This window comes from Galleria mellonella, unplaced genomic scaffold (genome assembly GCF_026898425.1).
Source record: "Galleria mellonella isolate WM207_F2 unplaced genomic scaffold, CSIRO_AGI_GalMel_v1 utg312, whole genome shotgun sequence".
Classification (NCBI taxonomy): domain Eukaryota; kingdom Metazoa; phylum Arthropoda; class Insecta; order Lepidoptera; family Pyralidae; genus Galleria; species Galleria mellonella.
Window position 1 is genome coordinate 10,283,171 of NW_026442074.1, and position 27,764 is coordinate 10,310,934.

Genomic DNA, 27,764 nt, shown 5'->3' on the forward strand with positions numbered 1-27,764 from the left:
AATGGTCCCAAAAGTAGTCGAGCTATTTCAATGAAATTACACGTAAATTAAACTTGTAGTTATTATAATAGATTAATTATAGTGCTATTTAGTTAAATAAGAATTAATATCATGATACGAATGCATTACCTATCGATTCTACCTGAGTTCTGATCGAGTAATTAAAAAAAAAAGTTATTGTGACGACTATAATAGATATGCTTTGTGGATTTTTTTTTATGGGCAATGATAATTACTATGAAAAATAATGTACTATACATTATTTACTTATTTATTTATACTTTATTGTACACATTGTGGTACATAAAAATGTGACAGAGGTAACTAAATGTACAAAGGCGGGCTTACATCCTGTATATCAAACCTAAACTATACTACGTTCTAATTAACATATAAATACTTAAGCCTACTTTTAAAAACATGTCAGACATACCTAGATTGTGTCTACAGTAAATTCTTGTTCTATTTCAATTGTGCAAGAAAATCATTACTTTTACCTGATTGTCAAAGAATCTTTGGGACAACTTGCCTACATTGTTTGATAGTACAGTAAGATTCTTATTAAATTATTTGAGTTTAACTTTATTTGTGATGCAACTTAGTATATCTAACTTTAAAACTGTATAAAAGAATTAAAGTAGTAAGCATAGAATTACTGTCAAAGAATCTTTAGGACTACTTGCCTACACGGTTTGAAAGTGCAGTATCTTACTGCACTATTAAATTATCCTATTAAATTATTTCAGTTCAACTTTATTTATGATGCAATTTTGTATTATATCTAACTTTAAAACTATATAAAACTTTTAAAGTAATGAGCATATAATTACTGTCAAAAAATCTTTGGGACAACTTGCCTACATGGTTTGAAAGTGCAGTAAGATTCTTATTAAACTATTTTAGTTCAACTTTATTTGTGATGCAATTTAGTATTATATCTAACTTTAAAACTGTATTAAACATTTAAAGTAATAAGCATAGAATTACTGTCAAAGAATCTTTGGGACAACTTGCCTACATGGTTTGAAAGTGCAGTAAGGTTCTTATTAAATTATTTTAGTCCAACTTTATTTGTGATGCAATTTAGTATATCCAAATTGAAAAGTATATAAAACTTTAAAGTAATAATAATAATACTTATAAAGTAAAAACATATATAGGTAGTGAAGATAATTTAGTGAAATTTCGCAAGGTTAAATGGTTTAGAGTGTTGATCTCTAAAGACTATAATTATTTTCGTTAAGATAGTTATTATTAAATAAAAAGTGGTAACTGTCGCCTATGGACATTAGCAGTATCATAAACATAATAGAGTATACTGTGTTACCCATTATATCCTTTATGCGTTGCCATTCCTTGTGACTAAGGTGTTAAATCTTTTAGACATACATGAATACAATTTTTAATATTTCAAATTGATAATTTTATTTTCGTTTGAAATTATCCATGGATTTTATTTTATTTATGGAATCATTTTTAAACTTATTTATGAAATAAAAAAAAAAACAATTTTATATTACAGCGAAATATTAAAGATAGGTTTAGGGAATGGTAACACTGAATCTGAAAATAATAATTTACAGATGGCATCAACAACTAACACTGAAAACCCAAACATAGGATACCAACTATCGCATGCGACTCATGGAGAAGAGGTCTGCATCACCGGTATATCCGGATCTTTCCCGGACTCTGATTCGGTCATGCATCTTCAGGAGAATCTGTTCAATAAGGTACAATTTAAGAACTCTTTTGAAATCTTATAATTTGCTTTCAATTAAAATCCTTTTTAAACCAAATCGTCATAATTTTTTCATACTGTAAAAATCATATGCACCGTATGATTTGTGTTGAAAATGTTCAGTAAGAGATATGGTCATTGAGCTGATAACTCTGATAGCTCAGTTTATTTTAGAAAATCCAATATTTATACGAGTAAAAGCAGGTTACAAATATTAACTACAAAGTTGGAAATAATGAAGTTGGGCTTCAGTGAAGTTTTAAGACGAACGCTGCTGCTCATACCTAGACCATTAAATTCCTTTAGTCGCCTCTTAAAACATTCATGGAAAAGAAAGGAGTAGCCCATTCTCTGTAGCCGGGAAAACACTGCTATAATTCTCATATGGTCGTGTAGTCCCAGCATAGAATAGGCCACCCCTTCCTTTCCCGTGGGTGTTGTGAGAGGGAAGACGAACTAAGGGAGGGCGAGGGTTGAGCAGCAGTATCTCTCTTAAAACATCTCTAAAGCCTGACTGCGGTTGCCGATACGCCTGTCAAACATGGTAACTACTGGCAACCTCCCCAAGGGGGAGGCTTATGTTGAGTAGTGGACGGTTGAAGGCTGATATGATGATGACGATGATGATGATGAATTGCCATACCTTACTAAAATTAAATATTGTATTTATAATATTGAAATAGCAAATTTATAAATTAAATAACAAATGAAAAGGGTATTATAGAATTTCTGCAATTTTATCTATTACTGAGATATCTATTAATAATCAGGTGGATCTAATTTCTGGTGACAACCGACGGTGGGAGGACGACCATCCCGAAATCCCCCAACGTACTGGAAAGATCAACAATGTGAACAAGTTCGACGCCTCCTTTTTCGGGATCAATTACAAGCAAGCCCACACCATGGATCCCATGTGCAGGATCCTATTGGAGAAAACTTATGAAGCTATTTATGATGCTGGTAAAGTTTTGTTTATTGTTGTCTATATATATATATATATATATATATATATATATATATATATATATATATATATATATATATATATATATATATATATATATATATATATATATATATATTTGTAACGCCGTGTGGTCCCAGCAGTGAATAGGCCCCATAGTAAGAGGCGACTCAGAGAATTTAATGGACGAGGAATAGGCAGAAATGTTTCTCATAGAACATCATCGAAGCTTAACTGCGGTTGCTAGTCCGCTTGCCAAGCATAACAACTTTTAACAAAGTCTCTAGGTCAAAAGATTGATTTGTGGCCAGACAGATTAAAAGCCTGTATAAAAGCCAAAGGTGGGCATTTCAAATAGAATATTTTTTTATTATTTGCTGAGACTTTAATAAATATGTAGGTATAAATTTTAGTAATATTACATAACTTCCTAAAAAAATGCATTTTTATTTGTAAAAGAACTTATGGCTGCCCTAGGTATATATAGATAAGTGAAAAGTGAATACAAGTTATTTCTAACATCTTTGTACCAAAAATGATGATAATTCATATTTTTTTTATAATATAACTTCATATTTTTTCTATCATCATATTTATTTTAATGATCTCAATAAAAGTTATGTTGAGGTTTACCCAAAATATCACAGAATGCGGAGTAATAAACAGGGCATAAAGGCTTTCATCCTATCTGTCCCCAGAGGTCTTGATAGCTACTTTTTTATACAAATTATAATGTTAAATAAGCTAAAAGCTTAACTATTGGAAAATGATGGCCTTCGCCTATAGTCATGAATGATACCATGAACATTACAGAGTATATATACCGTTTCGTCTATGATACTCTTCATGTGTTGCTTTTCCTGAGGACTAATGTGTTTCGCTTTTGCACAATTTCAATGCCATATTCCATCCTAAGTTGAGTATTATTATTATTTATATTTATTAGTATTGATTTTATATAATTTTATTTTATTATCCTCCAAATTATTGTTTTTTAATAAAACTTTTCATTTTGTCAGGTATGAACCCAGAAGATTTACGAAATACCAGGACTGGAGTTTTTGTTGGTAGCTGTTTCTCTGAATCGGAAAAGACCTGGTTCTACGAGAAGATACATATCAATAATTACGGTATTATTGGGTGAGTTCTCTAGTTAGAAAACATAAATCTAGTTCAATGATCACATTTCTTAACATTAATTTTGACTGATTTTTAATATTTTTAAAATGTTCATCTTCTATCAAATTTATAACAAAATCTTTTAGGAAGAGCAACGTTATTGTCTGAAGTAGTAATTACAATTAATTCAAATGAGTCCATGAGCTAATAATTCACAGTTATTATTAATTAATTATGTAAACTGAGTGTTTTTTTTTTAGGTGCTGTCGTGCTATGTTAGCAAATCGCGTCTCCTACTGGCTTGGATTGACTGGTCCATCATACACTATAGACACCGCCTGTTCAAGTTCACTGTACGCTCTTGAACATGCATTCAAAGCCATCCGTACAGGTCAATGTGACGCTGCCATTGTTGGCGGGACCAATTTGTGTATTCACCCTTTTGTATCACTGCAGTTCTTCAGGTATGTTTACGATTAGTATCAGTGTCATACAATAAATGGTCTTTAAAGAAAGCGATAAAGCCATTTTTAAAGGAAGATCCGAGAGAAATGTAATAGAGTAAAATGGAGCGGTTACCCCCAAAGTCTCTTAACTTTAGAAACATCAAAGAAAATATGCAATATTCTTTGATTTTTGAAGTAACCGATGACCATAACAGTAGAATTTAAAAAATTATAATAACTGTAAAGAGTTTTACTAACGAGAGTAAGTAAAACACTTTTTATCATAAAATATGCAAGAGATCTACACTCAGCAGTTGACAATTTACTATTATATACCCCATCTATATATGAGGTAAATAAGTAAATAATTACTTACTATTGTTGCAGGCTAGGTGTATTATCACTCGATGGTAAATGCAAGAGTTTCGACGACAAAGCTAATGGTTACGCTCGATCAGAAACTGTCGCCGTATGTTTACTGCAGAAAGCGAAAGACTCTAGAAGGTATAGCATAAATTAAGATTGACAGTTTCTGTTTTTATTACAAATTAAGTTGCTTACATGATTTTGTTAGCGTGAATTATGTGATAATGTTAATATAATTTAATTATATGATACATAGAGTATCAAATTTCACCCAAACTTGTAAATCGTTTAGTTATTAAGAAACATTCAATGAATTAAATATTCATATGTCCTTATCAAATTTTACATTTATACTTTTTGCATGATCTCATTTTTATATTACGAGAAGAATGGAATCAGTTTAAACCATATGTTATGTTGTTTCATTGTTTAGAATATACGCACAAGTACTTCACGCGAAGACAAACTGTGATGGCTATAAAGAACAAGGCATCACATATCCGTCTGGGCAAACCCAAAAGTTGCTCCTCAGCGAGTTTTATGAGGAATGTTGTGTAGCGCCATCTAGTCTGGAGTTCGTTGAAGCTCACGGAACAGGTTCGTTAAAGTGGTTTTTACTGTAATGAAAAAATCGTAATATCTTGGTGTCTACTGATTTCCTACAGTTTTATTTTTTTTTATTTTACAGTAGTTGTAAGGACAACAAGTATGCTAGATAATATATCCAATCCTAAACAGAAGTTATATATTACAGAGAAGTAACAAAATCATGGTCAAACAACTCTACCAATAATATACCTATACACACTTTATTCTGTTAAAATTGCGATTAATGATAAACTTATATTAGTTACAAATAATAATAAAATTAATAAAATCAAAAAGTGAAAATCATAAAAAATCAAGAGTATGTCTTGTATTTTGTTATATTTGAATATATTTTATATTGTTGAAATAATATTACCCGAGCAGATGCTATCTTTTTGAGGGATGGGCAACAGTGTTCCTTTTAAATCATCACCACATTTTATGGGGGAGGCCTACGTTCAGCAGTGGACAATTAACGGCCGACGTGATGTTGATGATGAATTATTGTCAAAAATATTTTAATTTGCTACCCGTGCAACCAAATGAAATTGTAAACAGCTATTGAATATAGTCCACATATCCATTATATCATTATAGGTACTAATGTCGGTGATCCTGAAGAGTTGCAAGCCATCGACGAGGTATTCTGCACCGGCCGCTCTCAGCCGCTTATGATTGGCTCTATCAAGTCTAACTTGGGACACGCTGAACCTTCTTCTGGTCTTTGTTCCATTGCTAAGGTATTTTTTTTTTATTACATAATAATAAAGATTATTTCGTGATATTACATTAAGATCTTTTTCTATTCTTTTTGTGTATCTTTTGTTATGGTTTGAAATTAAACCAATATTTAATTAATAACTGTGTTAATTTCTTTTCTTCAAGATGTGCATAGCGTATAACTCAGGACTGATTCCACCAAATCTGAACTACGAAACACCGCGAAAGGGTGTCGCTGCTCTATCTGAAGGCCGTCTCCAGGTGGTAACTGAGAAGCAACCCTGGAACAGGGGTCTGTCTGGCGTTAGCAGTTTTGGATTTGGTGGCGCGAATGCTCATGTGCTCCTGAAAAATGTAGTCCGCGAAAAGGTAGTAAAGAATGAAATCTGCTTGACGTATTTATATGGTTTTCATTCCAATAATTATTATTTCAATCTGCCCACTAACTACTGCAAAATATATATCTCCAAATTTTGCTTGTATGGTCTTATACATTGCTTTTTTATTATTATCCAGGTCAATAATGGTCTTCCAGAAGATGACTTGCCCCGTCTAGTCTGTGTTTCTGGTCGCACTAAGTCAGCTGTAGCCAAGATACTTAATGATTTGGAGGCCAGAACAGTAGACGTTGAACAAGTGAGATTGTTTCATGCTATACATGATAAAAATATTAAAGGACACTATTTTAGAGGATTTACATTGTTGGGTAAATAGTATTACATTTTTCATTTCCAACAAAATCCACAGTATTGTAATTAAAAACGTATTTTTATTATTATATAAACTGTGCCTATGTGTTCGTTTGTTTGATGAATATCCTTTTGTTCTTCTCTGCTACAAATACTCTATGGTTTCTACATATCTCAACTACTAAATTGACATAAATATATAATAAAAAAATTTTAAAACATATTTACACTAAAGATACATTGAAATAAATGCATCAATGCAGTGCATCCAAATATAGAAGAAACAACACTCATATGCAGACGAGTTGAATCTTGTTAATAAATCCTGTATTTTTGTACAAGTTGGAATAGTAAGTAGCTAAGTTTCTGCCTATTAGAAAATAGACCTAAACCACCTCTGATGTTGCAAGCATTCATAGACTACAATAATCGTTTACCATCAGAATATATGCTTGTTTGCTACGTTAGTGGTATAAAAAAAAAGATAGTAACTGTAGACAATAGAAAGAATGAGCACCAAACACATCATAGAATACATTTCCTACACACAAAATGTTATTCCTCTATAAGTAATAATGTTATGTATTTCTCAGTTGATCGTTTTACTAGATTAAAAAAAATTTACTTGTACTTGGAGTTTGATCGCTGTTCCAAGAATTAATAATTGATAATGTATTATTTTTAGGATCAACGCCGATCAAAAGTGTGCCAATAACTCGTGACGTTCAGTATGTCTTTGAAGGCCGTCGACCAATCTGGTTCGTGTATTCGGGCATTGGATCACAGTGGGCAAACACTGCTATGCAACTTATCAAGATTCCGGTCTTTGCCACTGCAATACTCAGGTCTAAAAATTGGAAACTATTGTTTTCATTGAAATATTTAAGGTACCAATGTTAAAGATTGATGATAAAAAATGTGACAGGAATTATTTAATGTTAGTATTCAATGAACTTATAAAGTTGCACATATTTAATTTGTTTACCAAACTACTCGTAACAGTTCGTGACGGCACACAAACTGTTAACTTTATTTAAAGCCAATTGAATAAACTAATTATTACGAATGTTGTCAATATCAGTACAATAGTACATTACTTTCAAGTGATTTTTAAAAAAAGAAGGTTTTTAATTCACCTGTGCATAAATAAATGTCATAAAATCATGTACGATTTCATACATTATGCTTATTCTTTACAAATAACTAAAGATTTACGTTAATTTTGAATAGATTTTGAATTCTTTATGTAATCGACAGAATTTATTGTCATAGTTACTTATATTTTTATTTTAATAATAATTTTCAAAATCTGCTTTACATTAATATTATCATCACCATCTTAGTTATTATCTGTCCGCCTGCTGAACATATGCCTCCTTTAGACTGCCGTAAGGAACAGTCCTGAGCCACTTGCATCTACTGACTGTAATACACTTGATGTCGTTACTCCGTCTAGTGGGGGGGGGGGGGGGGGGGGGGGGGTCATCCTATACTGCGTTTGCCCGTATGAAGAACCTTTTTTCCCTATCGGTTGACGGTTCGTCGAGTTATGTGACCAGCCCATTGTCACTTCAGTTTAGTTATCATTAATATTAAAGTGAAACAGTGTTTACATGGCTGTGTTTCGGTTTAAAGGGTGGGATATGGCGTGAATTTACTGGGTACAGAGGAATAACACCTAAGTCCTCAGGAGTGGCAACGCATTGGGGGTATCATAGGCGTAACAGTATACTCTGTTATGTCCATGGTACTGATCATGTCTATAGGCAACGGTTACCACTTTCCATCAGGTGGGCCGTCAGCTTGTTTGCCATTCTACGTTGTATAAAAAAAAATAAAGTCGGTTCGTTTTATAACAATATTTTAAACTATTCGAAAGATCATATTTAAGATAGTCAAGGAAGTAAGTAGATCAGTTCGAGTAAATAGCTATACTGTGTTTAGAAATTGAGACTCTATTGTTCTCTCCATAAGATAGAAGTAGAAATAAAAAAAATATACCTACTATTTCTGCAAAGGTACAAAACTAATATATTATTTTATTTTTCATATAGATGTCATAAAATATTAAAACTAAAAGGTATTAATTTACTGAACATTATAATGGCATCCAACCCTAAAATCTACGACAACATCTTAAACTCGTTCATTGGCATAACAGCAGTTCAGATCGGCCTTACTGATGTATTGAAGACTGTGGGCATCGAGCCTGATTGCATTATTGGTGAGTGGTCTCAGGTTTTACTAACTAGAAACTAGATTCGTATTTCCAACCCACCGACGAAAATATAAAGATCTGGTTTTGAAATTACTTTGAATAAATTTCTTTTTCTATGAATCAAGCAATATAACAAATTTAATATGATTAATAACAGTCATACTGTTTAAACTAACTTTAAAAAGAAGAAGGTTCACAATTCGATTGTATTTTTTTTTTATGTTTGTTACCTCATAACTCCGTCAATTTTAAACAGATTTGGAAAATTCCTTTTTAGTAGTTTTTAAATCAAAATAACTGGTTTTGTCAGAATTGACGTCAGTTTTATTGTAGGTTACAATTTTAAATTATTTAAATTAAAATTTTTTAGTTTCTATCTATTTAAAGGCAAATGAAGTTAAAATTATATTATATATCAGAAATTCACATATAAACAATTCATTATTTCCTTTCTTACTGCTTTTGAAACAGTAAACTAAATTAAGTTATCAAATATATTTTATCAAAATGTTTAGGACATGCTTTTGGCGAGTTGGGTTGCGCATACGCAGACGGTTGCTTGACAACTGAACAGACGATCTTAGCTGCGTACAGCCAAGGTCTAGCACTTACCGAAACTAAGCTTGTCAAAGGATCTATGGCTACCATTGGCCTTGGTTACGATCAGGTAAGTGATGTTATGTAACTATTCAATTTGATTTATAAAATATTTTTTAATTAAAATTTCAATCTTTTTAGCCTTTTAATTAACTTGTCTTGCGTAGACAATTTTGACCGCAAATCAAAGTTTTATTTGCTTTTTCTTGTCACATTTTAAAATTATAATAAATCCTCACAATATCAACACAAAAGTGTTATTAAACTCCAATACTTGTAGAAAGAAACGAAAAGAAAAAATATCTGTAGAAATGTGTTCATCGTCTGCAACACTATAATTATAAACTTTTTTTATGCAACAGAATGGCAAACAAGCTGACGGCCCATCTGATGGAAAGTGGTAACTGTCGTTAAATAGATATGAACAGTATCATGGATATAACAGAGTATATTGTTTCGCCAATGATATACTTCATGCGTTCTGTGGACTTAAATGTTATAGCTCTGTAGCCTATAATTTTATTATAATTCACTGCCATATCCCATCTTTCAAACCGAAACATAGCCATGCAAACACAAATGCTTCGCGGTAGAAACATGAATGGGATAGAGGTACCCAAGCAAATGGCTATTGTTCAAAGTCTCCCTCTGTTCTCATTAGCTCCTTTGCTATTCTAAAAAAAAATCAAAATTATCTAAAACATCGACAAACCTCTTGAAGTCGCATAAAATCATTCGGTTCTTATAAATCATTAAGTAAATTATTGGTGTACAATACAGGTTAAATCGATGTGTCCACCCGAAATAAAAGTGGCTTGTCGCGACAGCCCCAGCTCTAGTACCATATCGGGTCCTGCTGATATTATGAAGAGCTTCACCACAAAGTTGTCTGCCCAAGGAGTATCCGTCAAAGAGGTCCCATGCTCCAACGTAGCTTATCATTCGCGATATGTCGCTGAAGCTGGTAATATATTATTACTCATTGTTTACATCACACCGCTTCGTTATTATTGTTTACATAGTCCTTTTATTTGTCTTTATTAACAATGAAATGAAACTAAAACATTTATGTGAATTATTTATTTTGATTGATTATACTCCTACTTACAATCAATTTTCTTTAATTTATAGCTCCCAAACTTCTGAAATATTTAAAAGAAGTCATCCCATCGCCAAAATCCCGTTCGGATCGTTGGATATCTACATCGGTTCCTCGAAGTCAATGGAAGAATTCAGATGTAGAGCTGTGTTCTGCCGAATACCACACTAACAATATTATCGTAGGTTTTATTTCCATTCATTAATTAGATTTTAAAAATAAAGATTATTGTAATACGTTATTTATATCAATTGTAACTTCAAGTAACGTATGTTTCACCAACAGAGTCCAGTTCTCTTTGAAGACAATTTCCAGCTCATTCAAAATAATGCTATTATCATTGAAGTGGCTCCACATGGATTTGTTCAAAACATTTTACGACATTACCTTAAGAAAAACATCACAAACATAACCCTGACTCGGAAGACAGATGAAGACAACGCCCGAAATCTCCTTACAGCGCTTGGAAGGTAACTGGCATTCTTTCACTCCAAGCACGAATAATTTAATAAAATTCCTACCCTATTTCGTAATTTTCATGTCTTTATAATATATATATTTTTTTTTCATTTAAAACTTATTTTCATTTCTTAAACAATTATTAGAAACGACAAACATTGTGTGTTCATAAAATGTTCTAATAAATATTCTTCTGTATGTCTGTGGCCCGGAGTTGTATGTTGTACAACTCCGGGCCACTCAAATTATCGATTACAAACGACTTATTGATCAATTTGCTTTGTGTCTTTTGTCATATAATCATGGAAAGTGTTCAAAGAAATTATTCGAATTAATACTAGCTGCTAAACTTCGTCAACGTACAACTCACCACACGCTAAAGTTCTATCCCTATTATTTTTATATTTCTTGAATGGGTGGCGGCGAATGGATCCTCTACTGTGCATTTCTATAGACATTTTATTCCATGCACAACCAAAGTATGGAACCAATTTCCAACAGCAGTATTTCCGAACAGATACGACATTAAAACCTCGAAGAATAGATAATATTTCTTCTTAAAAGGCAGACAACACACTATGATAGTCACTTACCATCACGTGAGTCGCATGATCATTTGCCTTCTACAAAAAGTCTGCTTATATACTAAATTTGTGTTGCATGACTGTATTCTGATTTGAAGTGGCCCGAATGAAATTACAGAGTACGAATAATTATGTCTCAATTTTAAGAGACATGTCGCCCTTGTCTTTTTCGTGTTCTCAATGGTGTATTCATGTCTATAGTTGAGTGTCACTATTCTTTATCAAAGGCCGTTAGCTTATTTGTCTTTTAAATTTGCAAACAAATAGGTTTAAGAACTCCTACCTTAATATTGTCTGTAGGAGGTAATTATGTCTTTTTGCAGACTATATAATTTGGGACTAAACCCGCAGCTTGCTAACATCTATCCTCATGTGCCTTTCCCCGTATCACAGGGCACACCTTTTATGGGTCATCTAGTGGAATGGGAGCATAATGAAGATTGGTATGTTCTAAATTATTTAATTCGATAAAAGTGAAAATAAGTACAATAATTATGTTATGCAGGAAATGATTACAATTCTATACGATAATAATTCATATATTAATCTTGAGCCACCTGTATCCACTGGTTCCCTGTCATACATTTGGACGTCACTCCATCTGGTTGGGTTACTCAATACTGCGTTTGCCCGAATAGAGTCACCAATCAGGAATCTTTCTTTCCTATCGTTTGTCGATTCTTTGAGATATGTGACCAGTTCATTCACTTCAGCTTGCTTATCTTACCGAGCTTGATTTACCAAGTCAGATAAATTGTCCCAGATATACATACCCGTCGATAACATCGAGCGTAATGCTCTCAGTTATAACCAGTAGAGGTGTAAAGTAGACGTTAGACATGATTTTAATCTTGTCCATGTTCATCTTAAGGCCTATCCGTTGAGAAGCACTATGGGAATCATTGAGCATAGCATTCAAGTTCTCCAGGGATTGCGCCATGATCTCTATATCATATATATATATATATATATATATATATATATATATATATATATATAGATTTAATTTGAGTGATGTATTCACTATTTATATTTATACTATATCTTTTCCAGTCCAGGAGTTTGAAAACACCTTCCAGGACAACTGTGAGCTAGTAGCTTTACTAGTATATTTAACTACCATAATATCTGTTTATCTATGGATGCTAAGAAAACACATTTAATATAAATTTTTTTAGGCACTATAATCTAAAGAGTTTAGTATTTACAGTAGCTAAACTTATAGTAACAAATAAACAGTTGAGTAGAATGGCAACGCATAAGGAGTATCATGAACATCACAATGTATTTGGTGATGTTCAGTTCATCTCTATAAATGATGATTACCACTTTTGGTTAGGAGCGTCGTTAGAATTTTGTCTTTCTAAATTGTGAAACTAATGACTGTAAAGTTTAATTATTTACTAACTATAAAATTTTATTTTTAGGTTCGTAGCTTTTTATAATACTGAAGAACATGTGAAGTTACGAGAACGCAATGTTAATGTATCCATAACCGCTGAGGCAAATGAATTTTTGACAGGCCATGTTATCGATGGTGAGAATATTTAAACTGTAGCAAAGCTTTTGTTGGAGCCTACTAAAGGACTAAATGAGCTTATGGTAGAGGGATGGGCAGCAGCTACCCTTTTAAAACATCACCAAAAAATCAAAATGCGGTTGCCAACTCGCTTGCTTAGCGTGATAACTTGTGACATAGCCCAAATGGCTATGTTCAGTAGTGGACAGTTAGTGGCCGATACGATGAGTTTTGACGTAATTGCGTATCTTGAAACATGTCACGCTCAGTATAATGTTTAGATTGGTGACAAAGTGGTGGACCAGGTCGTTGGACTCGATGGGCTTAAACTCGTCTATTCAAGAATACTGTAATAGATTGAAGTTTTTTTTTTCTTTTTTGATATATGAAGTTTGTGATAATCATTTTATCTATTTACATTTTCGTTGTAAACTCAGTTTTAATGTAAAAAAGAAACAAATAAGAACTGGTCGGTAGATTCATTAAAAGTGTCTATTCAAAAATGCTTATGTTTACTTGAATAAAAGTATTTTCATTTTATTTATTTGATTATACTGTATAATACTGTTAGAATTTCGAATTCTTTTTGGTGCTTTTAATTTAATTTTTACACATTTTTTAATAAGAAATAAAGTCTTGGTATGTTTTTCCTCGACAGGTCGCAACTTGTATCCGGCTACTGGGTATCTAGTGCTTGTGTGGGAGACACTTGGAAAGATAGTGGGGAAACTGTTTGAGAAGTTGTCTGTGGTCTTCGAGAATGTTCGCTTTCTGAGAGCTACAAATATACCCCAGGAGGGACACGTGACATTCATAATTATAATACACAAAGGAAGCGGAGATTTTGAAGTAAGTAAATAAATTTCGTTATACAATTGGTATGTTTGATAATATACTAAAGTCACTGTGCACATTTAAGTAACTGTTACCATTCACCATTAGGTGGATCATAAGCTCATTTGATAGTCATATAAACCAACTCTTCTACTTATTTAAAATTGTTTGGACTTATAAATACGCTTCGTCATTACTTTTTTAAAGTTATAAAGGTAACTAAGTGAAGTACCGTGTGATCTCGGTCTAGAATAGGCCACCCCTTTCCTTCTCGTGGATGTCGTAAGAGGCGACTAAGGAAAGGCGAGGGATGGGCAGCAGCGTCCCTCTTAAAACATTTCTTAAGTCTAATTTCGGTTGCTAATCCGCCTGCCAAGTGTGGCAACTATTGGCTTATGTTCTAAAGGGAGGCTTATGTTCAGCAGTGGACCATTAAGGGTTGATATGATGATGACGATGACGAAGTGAAATACATTAATAATATTTATAGAAATCCAGTTTACAGGTATATTAGTAAACGATGAACTGAAGCAAAGATGATTTTTCTAAATTTTCTTTGTGTGTATTTTGGTTTAGCAGTTTTTTTTTATTATTTCAGTACATTTAAGCTAAATATGGTTTAATATATAGCCATATATTATTACTCAAAGCTACCTACTCATATTATCAAATAGAACATTTGATGAAGACATTGATGCCAAACTTCTATCTGTTCTCCTTTAACCAAAGATTATCTGTAAGAGATTTCCTTAGCTATAGACCTTTTAGTCTGTACTTTATGTTGTTTTTATGTTGTATATCACTTTAATTTTTTAATTGTCATTGTATATTTTAATGTTTTTGGTGCAATAAAGAGTTAAATAAAAAATAAACATAAAATAAAAAGACGGTGTAAAAAAATAAAAGTGCTACGTTATTGGTGTGGTGAATATAAAACAAACTTTTTTATTTATATTCTATTTCTATTATAGATAGTAGAAAGTGGCACACCGATCGTAACAGGACGTATATATGTAAAGCAAAATGCAGGCCAAGACTACCGTGCACTGCCAAATCTTCCTGAACTAACTGGATCTAATATCAAACACATACTTACTAAGGACTTCTACAAGGAATTGAGACTCAGAGGATACCAATATAGGTAATGAATTCTTCAGTGAATTAATAAAAAAAACTTGATTTTTAAATATTTATGTATAAATCTATCTGAATAATAAATCTCCTTAAAGCAGTTCTGAGCCAACTACGTTCATATAATTGCAGGTTAGTCATTTTGATTCATCTACATTGCGATCAGTATTTTTAGTAATTTTTGGCAGAATCTTTATTACTTCGTCTTTAAAGCTGTTGATATCCTTAGGTCTAAATCTGTTCGCATATTTTAATTTATTTTAATATTAAGTGTAACTTTTCATCTCACTTTAGTGATTCACAGTTTTCTCGTATGTCAACGGCAGAGGAAGATTATATTAACGTCGCGAATAACATTATATTTCCGTTCCATAAATACATATTACTTTTGAACTCTTTAATTTATAATATTTTTTTTATAGAGGCTTATTCCGTGGAGTTCTGGGTTGCAACGTCGAAGGCACCCGGGGTCGGCTCGCCTGGGTCAATAACTGGGTCACATTCATGGACTGCATGCTGCAGCTCAAGATCATCAGTCAGGATACCCGCGGCCTCTTCGTGCCCACCAGGATTGAGAGATTGGCAATTGATGTCGACTTACATTACAATGTTTTGTCAAAAATTAATGCAAATTCCAAATCATGTACATTTGAAATCCGTAATTATCCTGACCTTGATGTTGTAAGGTTGGTAGTGCTCATAACTTTATCTACTTTAAATTATCCATATTTTTTTTTATTTTCCCGATTGTCTTTATATTGAATATAATTTGATGGGATTTCATTATAATTATTTGTTTGTTTTGGATGTTACTTCGTAACCATGATTCTTGCAACAGTGTTTGAATTAATTGTGGTAAAAATAATTATTTTTTTGTATCTTATCTATTAATGTGTTATCACATTGAAAGGTAAATTTAGTAGTTATAAGATGATTTAGTGATTTAATAACTGTAATGCCAATAAATTTAATATTGTAACTTTTAATGTATAAAAATAAATAGTAGATAATGATACAGTTGATTCTAAAACTGATAATACTAGTATTTCTATATAAAATAATAACAATCCAGTATTTTAATCATTATCTACTTTGAGATTGCAAAATAAAAGCTATGAACTTTTTATATTTGCAGGGCGGGAGGTATAGAAATCCGTGGTGTACATGCGACGCCAATTTCCAAGAGGCAACCATTAAGCGAACCTGTGTTAGAGAAGAACGTATTTGTTCCAAACTTTGGAAAGAACACTTTAAAGGTCTCTTTTGATACTTTTTGCATATTTAAATAAATTGATAACCCTCTCCTATTAGAAGTCGCTCAACTTTTTGTTTAAGATTATAATTATAACATTTATAATTTTTTCTTTAATGTTCATATGCTTTTATTGTAGATCTATAATTTCAATTTGAATACTTTCTTCTGGTAAATTACATGAATTCGTTATTATTATATTCTAAGAAGTAGTTAAAAGCTTTCATGGCTGAACCTCTTAAATCTAGAAATAAGGAAATTTTCGAAATGATTCCTCTTAAATAGCTATTTTAAGAGAAATCATTGTGAATATTTTATTATTATTAATATTGGATTACTAAAGTGTTTCTGATGCCTAGAAATAGCTGGTTTAATATAACATAATATTTTTTTATAAACTGTAACCTTAATGTGACTATTTTTAACGCTATTTAGATTGAAGACTGTCTCCGTGCTAATGTTCAGCTGATACTTGAAAACATACAAACCTACAAAGTCAAGACCATTGAGTTTGTTGATGAAGAATATAAAAATAATGGTTTGCAGCCAATAATAGAATACATTGGCAATGTCCTTGCTGATTTGCCATTAGTACAAGCTGAATTGTTGTTAATATCAGACGAGGATATTGAAATGCCATCGACTGTAATTGTGGAAAAAAAGAAACTTAGTAGTGAATCTAATGCAGTGTTGTTTATCGGTGCTAACTTATTGGGCAGAAATAGTGTAAGTATAAATATAAATTACACACCATCATCACTGCATGTTATATAAGAGTATATTATACATAAATTATTTTTGAAAATAGTACATATAACATAACCTTAGGTACAATAAATAGCAAAATCTTTTACTAATTATGGATACTAGACTGACAATATGTATGTTTATATACATTTTATAAATACATATATATAATATATAGAAAATATACTTACAAATATAATCAAACATAGACCTTAGATTTACAAATACAATTAGACTTAGAGAGTGACTTAAACTGCTACGCCAGTAGTCAAATAATGATATTTTCTTAATTGAACATTTTCGAGAATTCCAAAATTTCTTCAAAAAAGTGATATTTATACATATATTTCGGCTTTTTAGGAGAATTAATTCAAAATTATAAAAATATCAATTAGTATTATTATATTTTCTTAGGTATTAAATCAAGCCGCAGCAACTCTTCGAGACAAGTGCTTCATTATAAGCCGTGAGAAAGATCACCCAGAATCCAACGAACAATCTGACGAGTATGAGTTAATAACTGTCCAACACGTTGGATCAGAATACATAGTGCTTTTGAGAAAACGTGTAATAAAAGTCCAGCAATATGAGTGTATTCAAATAGAAGCAAGAGATGAAAATTTCTCTTGGGTGGAAAAAGTGCAAGAGAAACTAAGAATGGGGCAAAGAATTATATTGTACAGTCAGGGAGAATTCATCAATGGACTTCTTGGTTTTGTCAATTGTCTAAGAAGAGAGTCAGGCGGTGAAATTGTCAGAGCTTTACTGATTTCTGATCCCACAGCTCCTAAGTTTGATCCAGATATGAAGTTTTTCAAAGATCAATTACAGAAAGATTTGGCTTTCAATGTTTATCAGGATGTGAGTAAATAATTTCTTTTTGTACGTATCTTATTCATGTTCATATTAATACTATTTTAATACAATTATTATGATTATAATAATAGAATTTATGATCAAAAATTATATTATGAATACAGGGTCAATGGGGCACCTACCGTCATTTACTGCTTGGAAAATTAGACTCTGTTCATGCAGATCACGCTTTTGTTAAAACTTTGACTATTGGAAATTTATCAACACTAAGATGGATTGAAGGCCCCATTAGAAAAGATAAGGTTTTCAGAAATCCAGAGAGCGTACTTGTACAAGTAAGTAGTTTTGTTCTAATGTTAAGGTTATTTATTTAAAGTGCCTACTTACCTAATCTAAACTAAACCTAATAATGCGCCGTCCCTTATTACCTAGTCTCGATAGTACTAACACTTATTTTCATTTCGCAACTTCAAAATTGTGTTTAGTTTTTATTAAAAATATGGCGCGATACCTTGTTTCTGTTTATTGAGAATGCTTTGGTTTGCTTTAAAGGTATATTGTGCGGCTCTGAACTTCCGTGACGTGATGACAGCGTCTGGCCGCGTGACATTGGATGCTGTCGCTCGCGGAAGACTTGATCAAGAGTGCGTGCAAGGAATAGAAGTCGCTGGACTGACACCGAAGTTTGTATACTATATCATCCGCTTTTAACTGTTTACTACTGAATGTAAGTGAGTTTTGTCAGTAGTTGCTTGCTGCTTGGCAAATAGATTGGCAATCACAGTTAGGCTTTGGAGATGTTTTAAAAGGACCACTGCTGCCCATTCCTCGCCCTCACTTAGTCGCCTTTTACAACACTCATGGGAAATGATGGGGTGGCTCATTCTATGCCGGAACCTACACGGCGATTGTATGTTATATAATACATACTAATATATTCTCTAGATGACATTTTACCAATCAATATGCTATTTGACCTAGAACGTGATCTAAGTGCGTATAGTATATAGTATAATTCTCTACATAATTGTATGTCAATACGTTGTCTCATCGTTATATAGAAAGATAAACGCATAAAATATTATATACGTATATTTTGTCTCCCCCCCCCCCCCCGCCCTATGTTACACTAATCTTGAGAACTTGGGAGTTATGTACATGATATGGTACACATTATTACCTCACGATAGAAATAGTTAAAACTTGACCCAAATCATGCTCCCTATCCACTAGAAAACGTTTTTATACTTTAACGGACGAAAGGCGTTACAACTTTATTATTTTCCGACAGTGGTTCCCGGGTCATGTGCATTGTGAAAAATTGTGGTATAGCCAACATGGTGGAAGTTAACAAGGGTTTGTCTTGGAACATTCCTAAAGAGTGGAGCTTGCAAGAAGCGGCCACAGTGCCTGTTACTTATCTCACTGTTTACAGTGCCATAGTAAGTATTGAAGGCTAATTAACTAGTGATAGTAGGTACATTTTCATGTTTCACGATTTTTGTAGGACATGGAATGGCAAACAAGTTCACGGTCATACAGAATACATTCATGCATTGTCATTCTTGGGTACTAAGATGTCGTCTTTATGCCCTGTAATTCAAAGTCATACCTTTCAAATCGAAACGCATCCAATTAGAACTTTACTTTTACATAATTAAATTTTATAACTTGAATGTTTATCCTCGTATCAGATAATATGTAGTAATGGAAGTCGAGGAAATTCTTTTACTCTCCACATTCATGTTGACGAATGAATTATTTAAGATAAAATAATATTTGAACATACAATATCGTTGTTTATTAAAATCATTAATGAAATTATTGTTGTATTTTTCTTAGGTAATAGTGGGTCAGATCCAGCGTGGAGACTCGATTCTGATCCACGCGGGTAGCGGCGGCGTGGGTCAGGCTGCTATTAACGTGGCGCTGCACTACGGTTGCGAGGTCTTCACCACTGTCGGTACACCGGAGAAGAGAGCACTCATCAAAAAACTGTTCCCTCAACTCAAAGGTATATCAATAATGCCTTTTGTAATCAAATCATACGCAGAAATTGACAACAAAACCGGAGCATATTGTTTTACTTTTTTCGACACTTTGTTATTTTCAATCGACTTTAAAAACAAGGACGTTCTCAATTTGGCCGTATTTTTTTTATGTTTGTAATTTCATAACTCCGTCAGTTCTAAACCGATTTGGAAAATAATAGTTTTATCTAAAAGAACATGCTTATAGATTGATCCCATAATTTTTTTTTATCAAAATTAGTTCTGTAGTTTATAAATTTTCAAGTTTTTTTGTGGAACAGACTTTAGTTACGTCACTTTTTACCTACATGTTATAACATTAAGATACTTTATCAAGGTGGCAACTTATTACCCCCTTATCATTTTTATGGCAGTAGAGATTTACTTCTTGCGATGAACGTAACTAATAATAAACTATCAACAGACAGTCATATTGGAAACTCCCGAGACACGTCGTTCGAGCAAATGATTCGTAAAGAAACAAACGGCGAAGGTGTGGACGTAGTGCTCAACTCACTCTCGGATGACAAACTTCATGTAAGGCCAATTTGAAGACAACTTATAAACATAGAATTTTTTAAAAAAGAATAATAAGTGGTTTATAGACTTGCAGTAAAAACCATTAATATTATTGTTGCGCTTTGAGAGATTAGAGAGGACATAATGCAAAGGAGTACTTTGGATTTTTTATGCAATTTAAAATAGCAAAAGCATCAACTGTCTACCAAACAAAAACTGTTCTCTAAATATTTAAACAACTTTATAGATATTACATAATACACTGTAACAGTTATGAGAATCTCCATGTGCTACCATTTGTTTTATTTTAGGACTTGTAGGCGTTTACCGCAAACATTTCTGAGAACTAAGGATTAATGTTTTTTGTATCATGTAATTTGACTATCATACACTATTCTCTTAATCAAAACACAGCCATGCAATTACTGTAGACTGGTAACAGAAACATGATTGTTAAAGCTTCCGTCCGAACAATTGTATTATAAAGTCTTCCTCCGCTTAAGGGTAATATTTTCTGACAGGCATCTGTAAGGTGTCTCCGCTACAGAGGTCGATTCCTCGAAATTGGAAAGTTTGATATCAACAACAACACGCTACTTGACATCGCTCCCAAGGAAACCTCATTCCACGGAATTATGTTGGATGACATTTTTGACCAGCCTCCTGATCATAAGAAGGTTAGCTCACGTCTATTTATTTACTTTAATAAACGGTAGCAAATCTACAACTTCAGTCGAATTTGTAACTTGAAACATTATCTACCTTAATTACGTGCCAGTAATATAACGATTATAGTATAAATATACCTACTTCCAACAGAGGTTGCATGAACTTTTGCTTACCGGCATTGCGCATGGAGTTGTTCGCCCGTTAACATACTGCACATTTGAAAAGAATGAAATTGAAGCTGCATTCCGATATATGGCTGCTGGGAAACATATCGGGAAGGTGAGAATTGATACTATTGAATAAACAATACTTGTCTTTTGTCCACATTTTGTTTTAATTAAACAATACATCTTAATGTGGTCTTAATAAATTCCAATTATATTTATATGAATAGATATGGAGAAAATAAGTGTACTGAAATCTAATCTTATCTTAGACTTTTTCTAAAGTGATAAAAAAGTGTTGTCCTCCTCTCTCGTACTTGCCGTGCCCAACAGGGTCCATAATTGAAGTTGAAATGTTATCTACTAATTACATTATGGAATGCAATAAGAAATAAATAAATAATCTAAACCTTTTTTTAGCCGTTGCGGTAGATCGAAATGTTTGTAAAATCTTTTCTAATGAATGACTATTAACACATAATAAAAACTATTAAGTTTAGAAAGCTGAAATTAGGAACATATGTTTATTTTGTAACGTAATTTTCCGTTAAGGGAGGAGTTTTAAAAATCTCAACTTAAAGGGGAAACATGACACCAACTTTGTCACGAAGTTAGAAGCTATAGCTAACAACAATATAATTTTATTACTTATCGGTTGATATAGTGACATTCATTATGATATTCGTATGATGATGGAGTGAGAATATTATATATATGTATATCTCTAAACTTTATTTGCTAATAATTCTTCCTTCAATTAACAGTTGCTCATTAAAATCCGGGATGAAGAGCAAAGTGACGTGCCCGTGAGACCAACGTGTATTCCTATTGAAGCTGTTCCCAGGTATTTCTTTTTGGTGACTGTAATAAACTTATTGTACAAATCAGTGTATTTGCAGTTATAGCTTTTAAATGTTTAAGTGATTGACCATTTCTTTTCATTAAAAAGTCTTCACTCATGTAGCTTCACACATACGAAGTAGCCAATATTTACAATTTACAGGGCACAGATGTATAACATCTGAGTACTCAAGAATAGTAACATCATGGGCGAAACAGTATACTTTATGCCCATAGGCGTTCATGTCTATAGGCGACGGTTGCCACTTTTTGATTTTGAAGAAATTTCTTTCGATGGAAATGAAATTCAACATTGGTTTGGTTCGAGAGACTATAAATTTATATTTACTGCATATATATATCTTTTTAAATCAAATAAAATGCCTCTGAACCATAACTTTCTTACAGTCTTGCATTATTATTTTTTTAATTATATTTATTTCTTCAGGTATATGTGTCATGAGGAACGTGTATACATCATTGTGGGAGGTTTGGGAGGGTTCGGTTTAGAATTAGCTGACTGGTGCATCTTGAGAGGCGCCAGAAAGGTTTTACTAACATCTCGCAGGGGAGTCAGCAACGGTTACCAGTCTGCTAGACTAAGGTAAACTTGTAAAATTATTTACATTATGATCTATAAATAGTTGTATATATTTAATTAAAATTAGTTTTATTTATTAATTTATATTATTTAATTTGGTAAACAAATAATACTGAAACTGAAAATACTGAAACAAATAAACTGAAAAAAAAATTACATAACTAATAAAGTTTTTACTAATGACTATTACATACAGACATGGTTCAATATAAAGAACAAAGAAAGTACTAATATGCAAATACTGGCACATTGAATTTTTCATATTGTCCCTAATCAGCTTTATATACATTGCAATCGAGTTACTACTTATATCAATCCTGGTGAACAATTTATTGTAGTTCGTATAATACAAACGCGAAATACAAATGTGTTTACATCATACTATGTTTCAAGGTACACTAAAAAGTAGTAATTTATTACGTGAGTTTAATTTGGGACATCTAAAATTAATATTGCTTCAAAGACATGCGGAATTAATATAATCTTTCAACAATTTAGTTGTAAACGTTCTGGATTCTGGATTAGATACTCTTCTGGAATAGATAAGACAGTTTTACACTGATCAGATCACAGTATTAAATAATATGAAAGATATTAGTAATAGATTATTTTTCAAGACGATTATGTTATAATTCATTAAATATTCTTATATATACTATATACAGACGTTACATAATAATTATATAAATATTATTAACAGAACTTGGGCATCATATGGAGCTGATGTTCGAATCTCCACTCATAACGTTACAACCGAATCTGATTGCGAAGAAATGCTCAAGATGGCCAACGAAATGGGTCCTGTTGAAGCAATCTTTAATCTTGCTGTAATTCTTAAGGATGCTGTATTTCAAAACCAAACGTCCGAATCGTTTAAAGTATCATTTGGACCAAAAGCTCTGGCTACTATGCATTTAGATAAACTCTCAAGAAAATTATGTCCGAGTCTGAAGTGAGTAAAAAAGTATTTATATTTCAACAGTATGAAGAAAAAGTTTAATTTTAGATATCTCGTAAATTTTTTTTTCATATTTATCTATCTTCATCTCAGATCCTTTATAGGTAAAATATTAAAATATCTAAATAATAGATTTCATATTACATAGATTATAATTAATGGTAAAAGTACCACTTTAAGGAAAATATTTTGTACAGAAAAGATATATATACATATATATATATATATATATATATATACTAACATGTTCTTCTCAGAAACTTTGTAATATTCTCATCTGTATCGTGTGGCCGCGGTAACGCTGGACAGACCAATTACGGTCTTTCCAACTCCGTGATGGAAAGAATCTGCGAGCAAAGAAAAAAGGATGGATTACCTGCTCTAGCTATACAATGGGGCGCCATTGGTGATGTAAGTATATATTTTAACGAGCCCTATTCCGTGACTTCACCCACATACATCAGTGCACAAATGATTGTATGTGCTAAGTTAGGAATGTATTTATAACTATCCATGTACCAAATTCCAATGAAATTCCTTCAGTAGCTTTTGCATGAAAGAGTAACAAACATCCATCCATCTCTACAAATTTTTGCATTTATAACCTATAAATTTATATCTATAAATATTTAAAAACAAATGATAAAAAATTGTAATAAAAGCTTCCTTCCTTTTGTTTAACATTGAACAAGTCAAGTTGCAAATAGTTATATATCTTTTCAGGTTGGTCTCGTAGCTGATATGCAATATGAAGATGTGCAACTAGAGATTGGGGGTACTCTGCAGCAACGGATATCATCGTGTTTGTTGGCTTTGGACAAGTTCTTGAAACAAGATGAACCTATAGTTTCATCAATGGTTGTTGCTGAGAAAAAAGCTGGCAGTTCCAATTGCGGTGACATTGTGGAGACTGTAGCCCAGATTATGGGTATAAAATACTATTCTTAATATCGTCATCAATTAACAAAATAAAGTCTAATTATCACAGGGATATCTTACTACGTTTTTCTTTTCATTATTTACAAGGCAGCAGCAGAAAATCAACGTTACGGGTACCGCAGCTTAATGCTGAGTTAGTTGCTTTTTTATATCAGACACATAAAAGCAACTAAAATTTTTTTTGTTTTGCTTTTAAATTTATGAATTATTTAAATTCGATTAGATTATAATCTGCTTGTAATGGTGAATATATAATGTATCTATCTATCTTTAAAGTAAGAAGACTAAGTCTTCTGTACAATAACCATATCTTATAATAAGTCCCGATTTCATGTTGTCATCAGTAGCATAAAAAATTTTTTTGAAATTTTCTTACTTTATTTACTAGATATTTTCTTTACAGGTATTAAGGATCTGAAGACAGTGTCACGACAAGTCCCTCTAGCTGAGTTGGGCATGGACAGCATGATGGCTGTGGAGATTAAACAGACCCTTGAGAGAGAGTTCGAAATATTCCTCACTGCTCAGGATATCAGGACGCTAACTTTTGCCAGGTAATGTTTGTAAAGTATAATATAGTACAGTGTTCTTTACATTTCATAAAATTCTTCATAAAAGTAGATTTTTTATTGTAATAATAAATTGTATTTTTGGTTTTTTATCATCGTGACGTAGTAGTAGGTATACTGCTGTAAGAAAATAATGCTGATTAAGTCATATTGTTTCAGTAATTACTATAACGCTAACATAAAATATTAATACTGTGAATTAATGATTATGGTCATCTTTTAGATTATTAGAATTATCAGCACAAAGCGATAACGTGCCGTCTACATCAGTAGCCACACAAGTACAAAACGACGCTGCTGCTGGTCTGAGAATATTTTTGAGGAATTTCGGCGAAGAAAAATTGGCGAACGAACCAATTATCCATATGCCAACACTGATTAGTAATGAAACAGGAGTGAGTTATTTTTTATGTTACATTAAATTCTTTACAAAGCCCTCTTGATGAAAAGCAGTAACGGTCGTCTAAAAGAAAGTTAAATCTTGTAACGTAATGTAAATTGGATTGTCATTTTCGTTCTTAGCCTTTCATTTGGGCTATTGTATGAATGAGTCGTGGCCATTATAACCATTCAAGCTTAATTATGTTTTCATTTAGGAAAAAGAAGCAGTACATGCGACAGAGAATGTAATGTTCATGCTACCGGGGTTAGAGGGTTGCGCTACAGCCCTGGAGCCGCTGTCCCGTAGTCTCAAGATCAAAGTGTGCGTATTGCAGCTCGGAGTTCAGCATAGGAATGAGAACTGTGAACAGATGGTGGACAGACTGTATCAGGTAACTCAATGAATCTGTAATTGATTTAATTTTATTTGCTACTACTACTCAACTGTTTTTCTATTGCAAGAGTTGCTAATATACAAAATATGAAACTTAAAGTATTGTATTTTTAGGAAGTTCATATTTGCCTTAAATAGTCATTGAGTATCTGCAAAAGTATTGTTTGTCATATCTTGGGCTTGTACCATGACTGTTATCTGCATTTATGAACTTCCATTCAAACATTGTATTAATGTTTCATACATTGGTGGATTCATGATAAATTATAATTACTTTAAATTTATATTAATATTAATCACGTGTTGCAGTTGGTGATATCTAGACTGGTACCTGGTACAAAGTTATGGCTCCTTGGATATAGTTTTGGGGCTATGCTTATGTTAGATTTAGCCGCAAAACTGGAAAGTCAAGGTAATTTATTTTTTTGAGTATTATTATTCTATATACATGAATAATTATGTATAATTATGCTAAAGTGAATGCTGTGAATACCTATAATAGGCATGTGCATTAATATTGTATTGTATTTAATGTTGTATGTTATAATGCAATATGCTGTTGGTGTTCCTTAAATAAATAAATAAATATAAAATAAAATAATAAGTAAATCTGTAATTGTAATACACACATTATAAATGATATTTCATATCTTAATTTAGGTATCACTGGAACAGTATTCTGCTTAGACGGTGCTCCTGATTTCCTTCTGTCTCTTGCTGCTGCTGTAATAAATTACAAGAATGACTTCCAACTGCAGAACAGCCTTATTTGTAAGACGATCGATATCGTATCACCAAATAATAATGTTACTGATACCCTGATGGAGAAGCTTAGCAAAATAGAGGACTATGATGAAAGAATCAAGTACAGTATCAGCGTGTCGCCTGTTCAGACTGATTATTCTAAAGAATTTATCGCATCAATAGCTAAGGTGTGTTTCGACCGTATGAAAGTTGTACTCAATTATAATACTACGAATGTTAAGAAGCTAAAATCACAGATTGTACTTATGAGGCCAAAAGAAACACCTCCATTTGTAGTTTGTGAAGACAACTATGGCCTCGACAAGTTTAGTGAGAGACCTGTTACCGTACACTTTTTAGATGGCAACCATATCAGTATCGTTGAAGATAAAAGCGTAGCTGATATTATTAATAATGTTATTTATAACTCTTAGCGATGTATAAAATAGAGAAGTGTGTTAATTCAAGTTATATTTACGAGTATACTCTTCAAAACACAAAAAAGATCAACGTATATATATATAATTTTCATTATAAAAAGTATGTACGTATATATATCTTCATATGATAATTATAAATATTTTAATAATGTTAAAGTATTGTATATTGCACTTTATTTGCAATAATTGTAATATTATTTAATTTCTATTTACAATGTCAGCGTACAGTAAATTGAATTATTTACTGATTCTATGAAGATAATAATTCAGCAAGACTAAGTACAAGAAAAAAATCTTATTTTTGTTCATGCCATGATTGTAATCCAAGATGAGGTATAAAGAGTTAGTATAAGACTGTTGTGGTTCGGAAGACAATGTTAAGATTGTCTTCTGTGAAACAACTTTCAGGATTAATTCGGCAAAACGCGGAAAAGATTTAAGTTCTGTATAGCCTTTGATTACAATTAAACAAAATTAAAAGAATATTTGATACATTTATAATGTAAATTTAAGTACTTTATATTTAAAATAATTAAATGTGGGATGTTAATAAACAATTTATGTGTATATTGGTAAACTTTTGTTTAGATATAAGCAATGAGAAAATTATACAATATTGAATGA

At 32.1% G+C, this 27,764-nt stretch overlaps 1 protein-coding gene across 1 annotated transcript; it reads left to right on the plus strand.

Moving 5' to 3' along the window:
• The first annotated feature begins 432 nt into the window (after positions 1-432).
• LOC113515172 (fatty acid synthase-like) lies at positions 433-27,764 on the plus strand. Its single transcript, XM_052895987.1, has 41 exons — positions 433-549; positions 1,584-1,733; positions 2,512-2,704; positions 3,728-3,848; positions 4,088-4,291; positions 4,661-4,777; positions 5,073-5,236; positions 5,825-5,967; positions 6,113-6,316; positions 6,464-6,653; positions 7,322-7,481; positions 8,691-8,860; positions 9,370-9,521; positions 10,232-10,415; positions 10,583-10,731; positions 10,836-11,020; positions 11,917-12,036; positions 13,021-13,130; positions 13,771-13,961; positions 14,918-15,087; positions 15,500-15,763; positions 16,213-16,333; positions 16,765-17,055; positions 17,491-17,937; positions 18,057-18,227; positions 18,445-18,575; positions 19,184-19,334; positions 19,735-19,906; positions 20,347-20,459; positions 20,963-21,118; positions 21,261-21,389; positions 22,039-22,118; positions 22,563-22,718; positions 23,416-23,667; positions 23,931-24,084; positions 24,397-24,601; positions 25,016-25,166; positions 25,405-25,576; positions 25,778-25,954; positions 26,266-26,368; positions 26,617-27,764. The coding sequence occupies exons 2-41, from the start codon at positions 1,584-1,586 to the stop codon at positions 27,132-27,134; spliced, it is 7,191 nt and encodes a 2,396-aa protein (XP_052751947.1). The 5' UTR covers positions 433-549; the 3' UTR covers positions 27,135-27,764.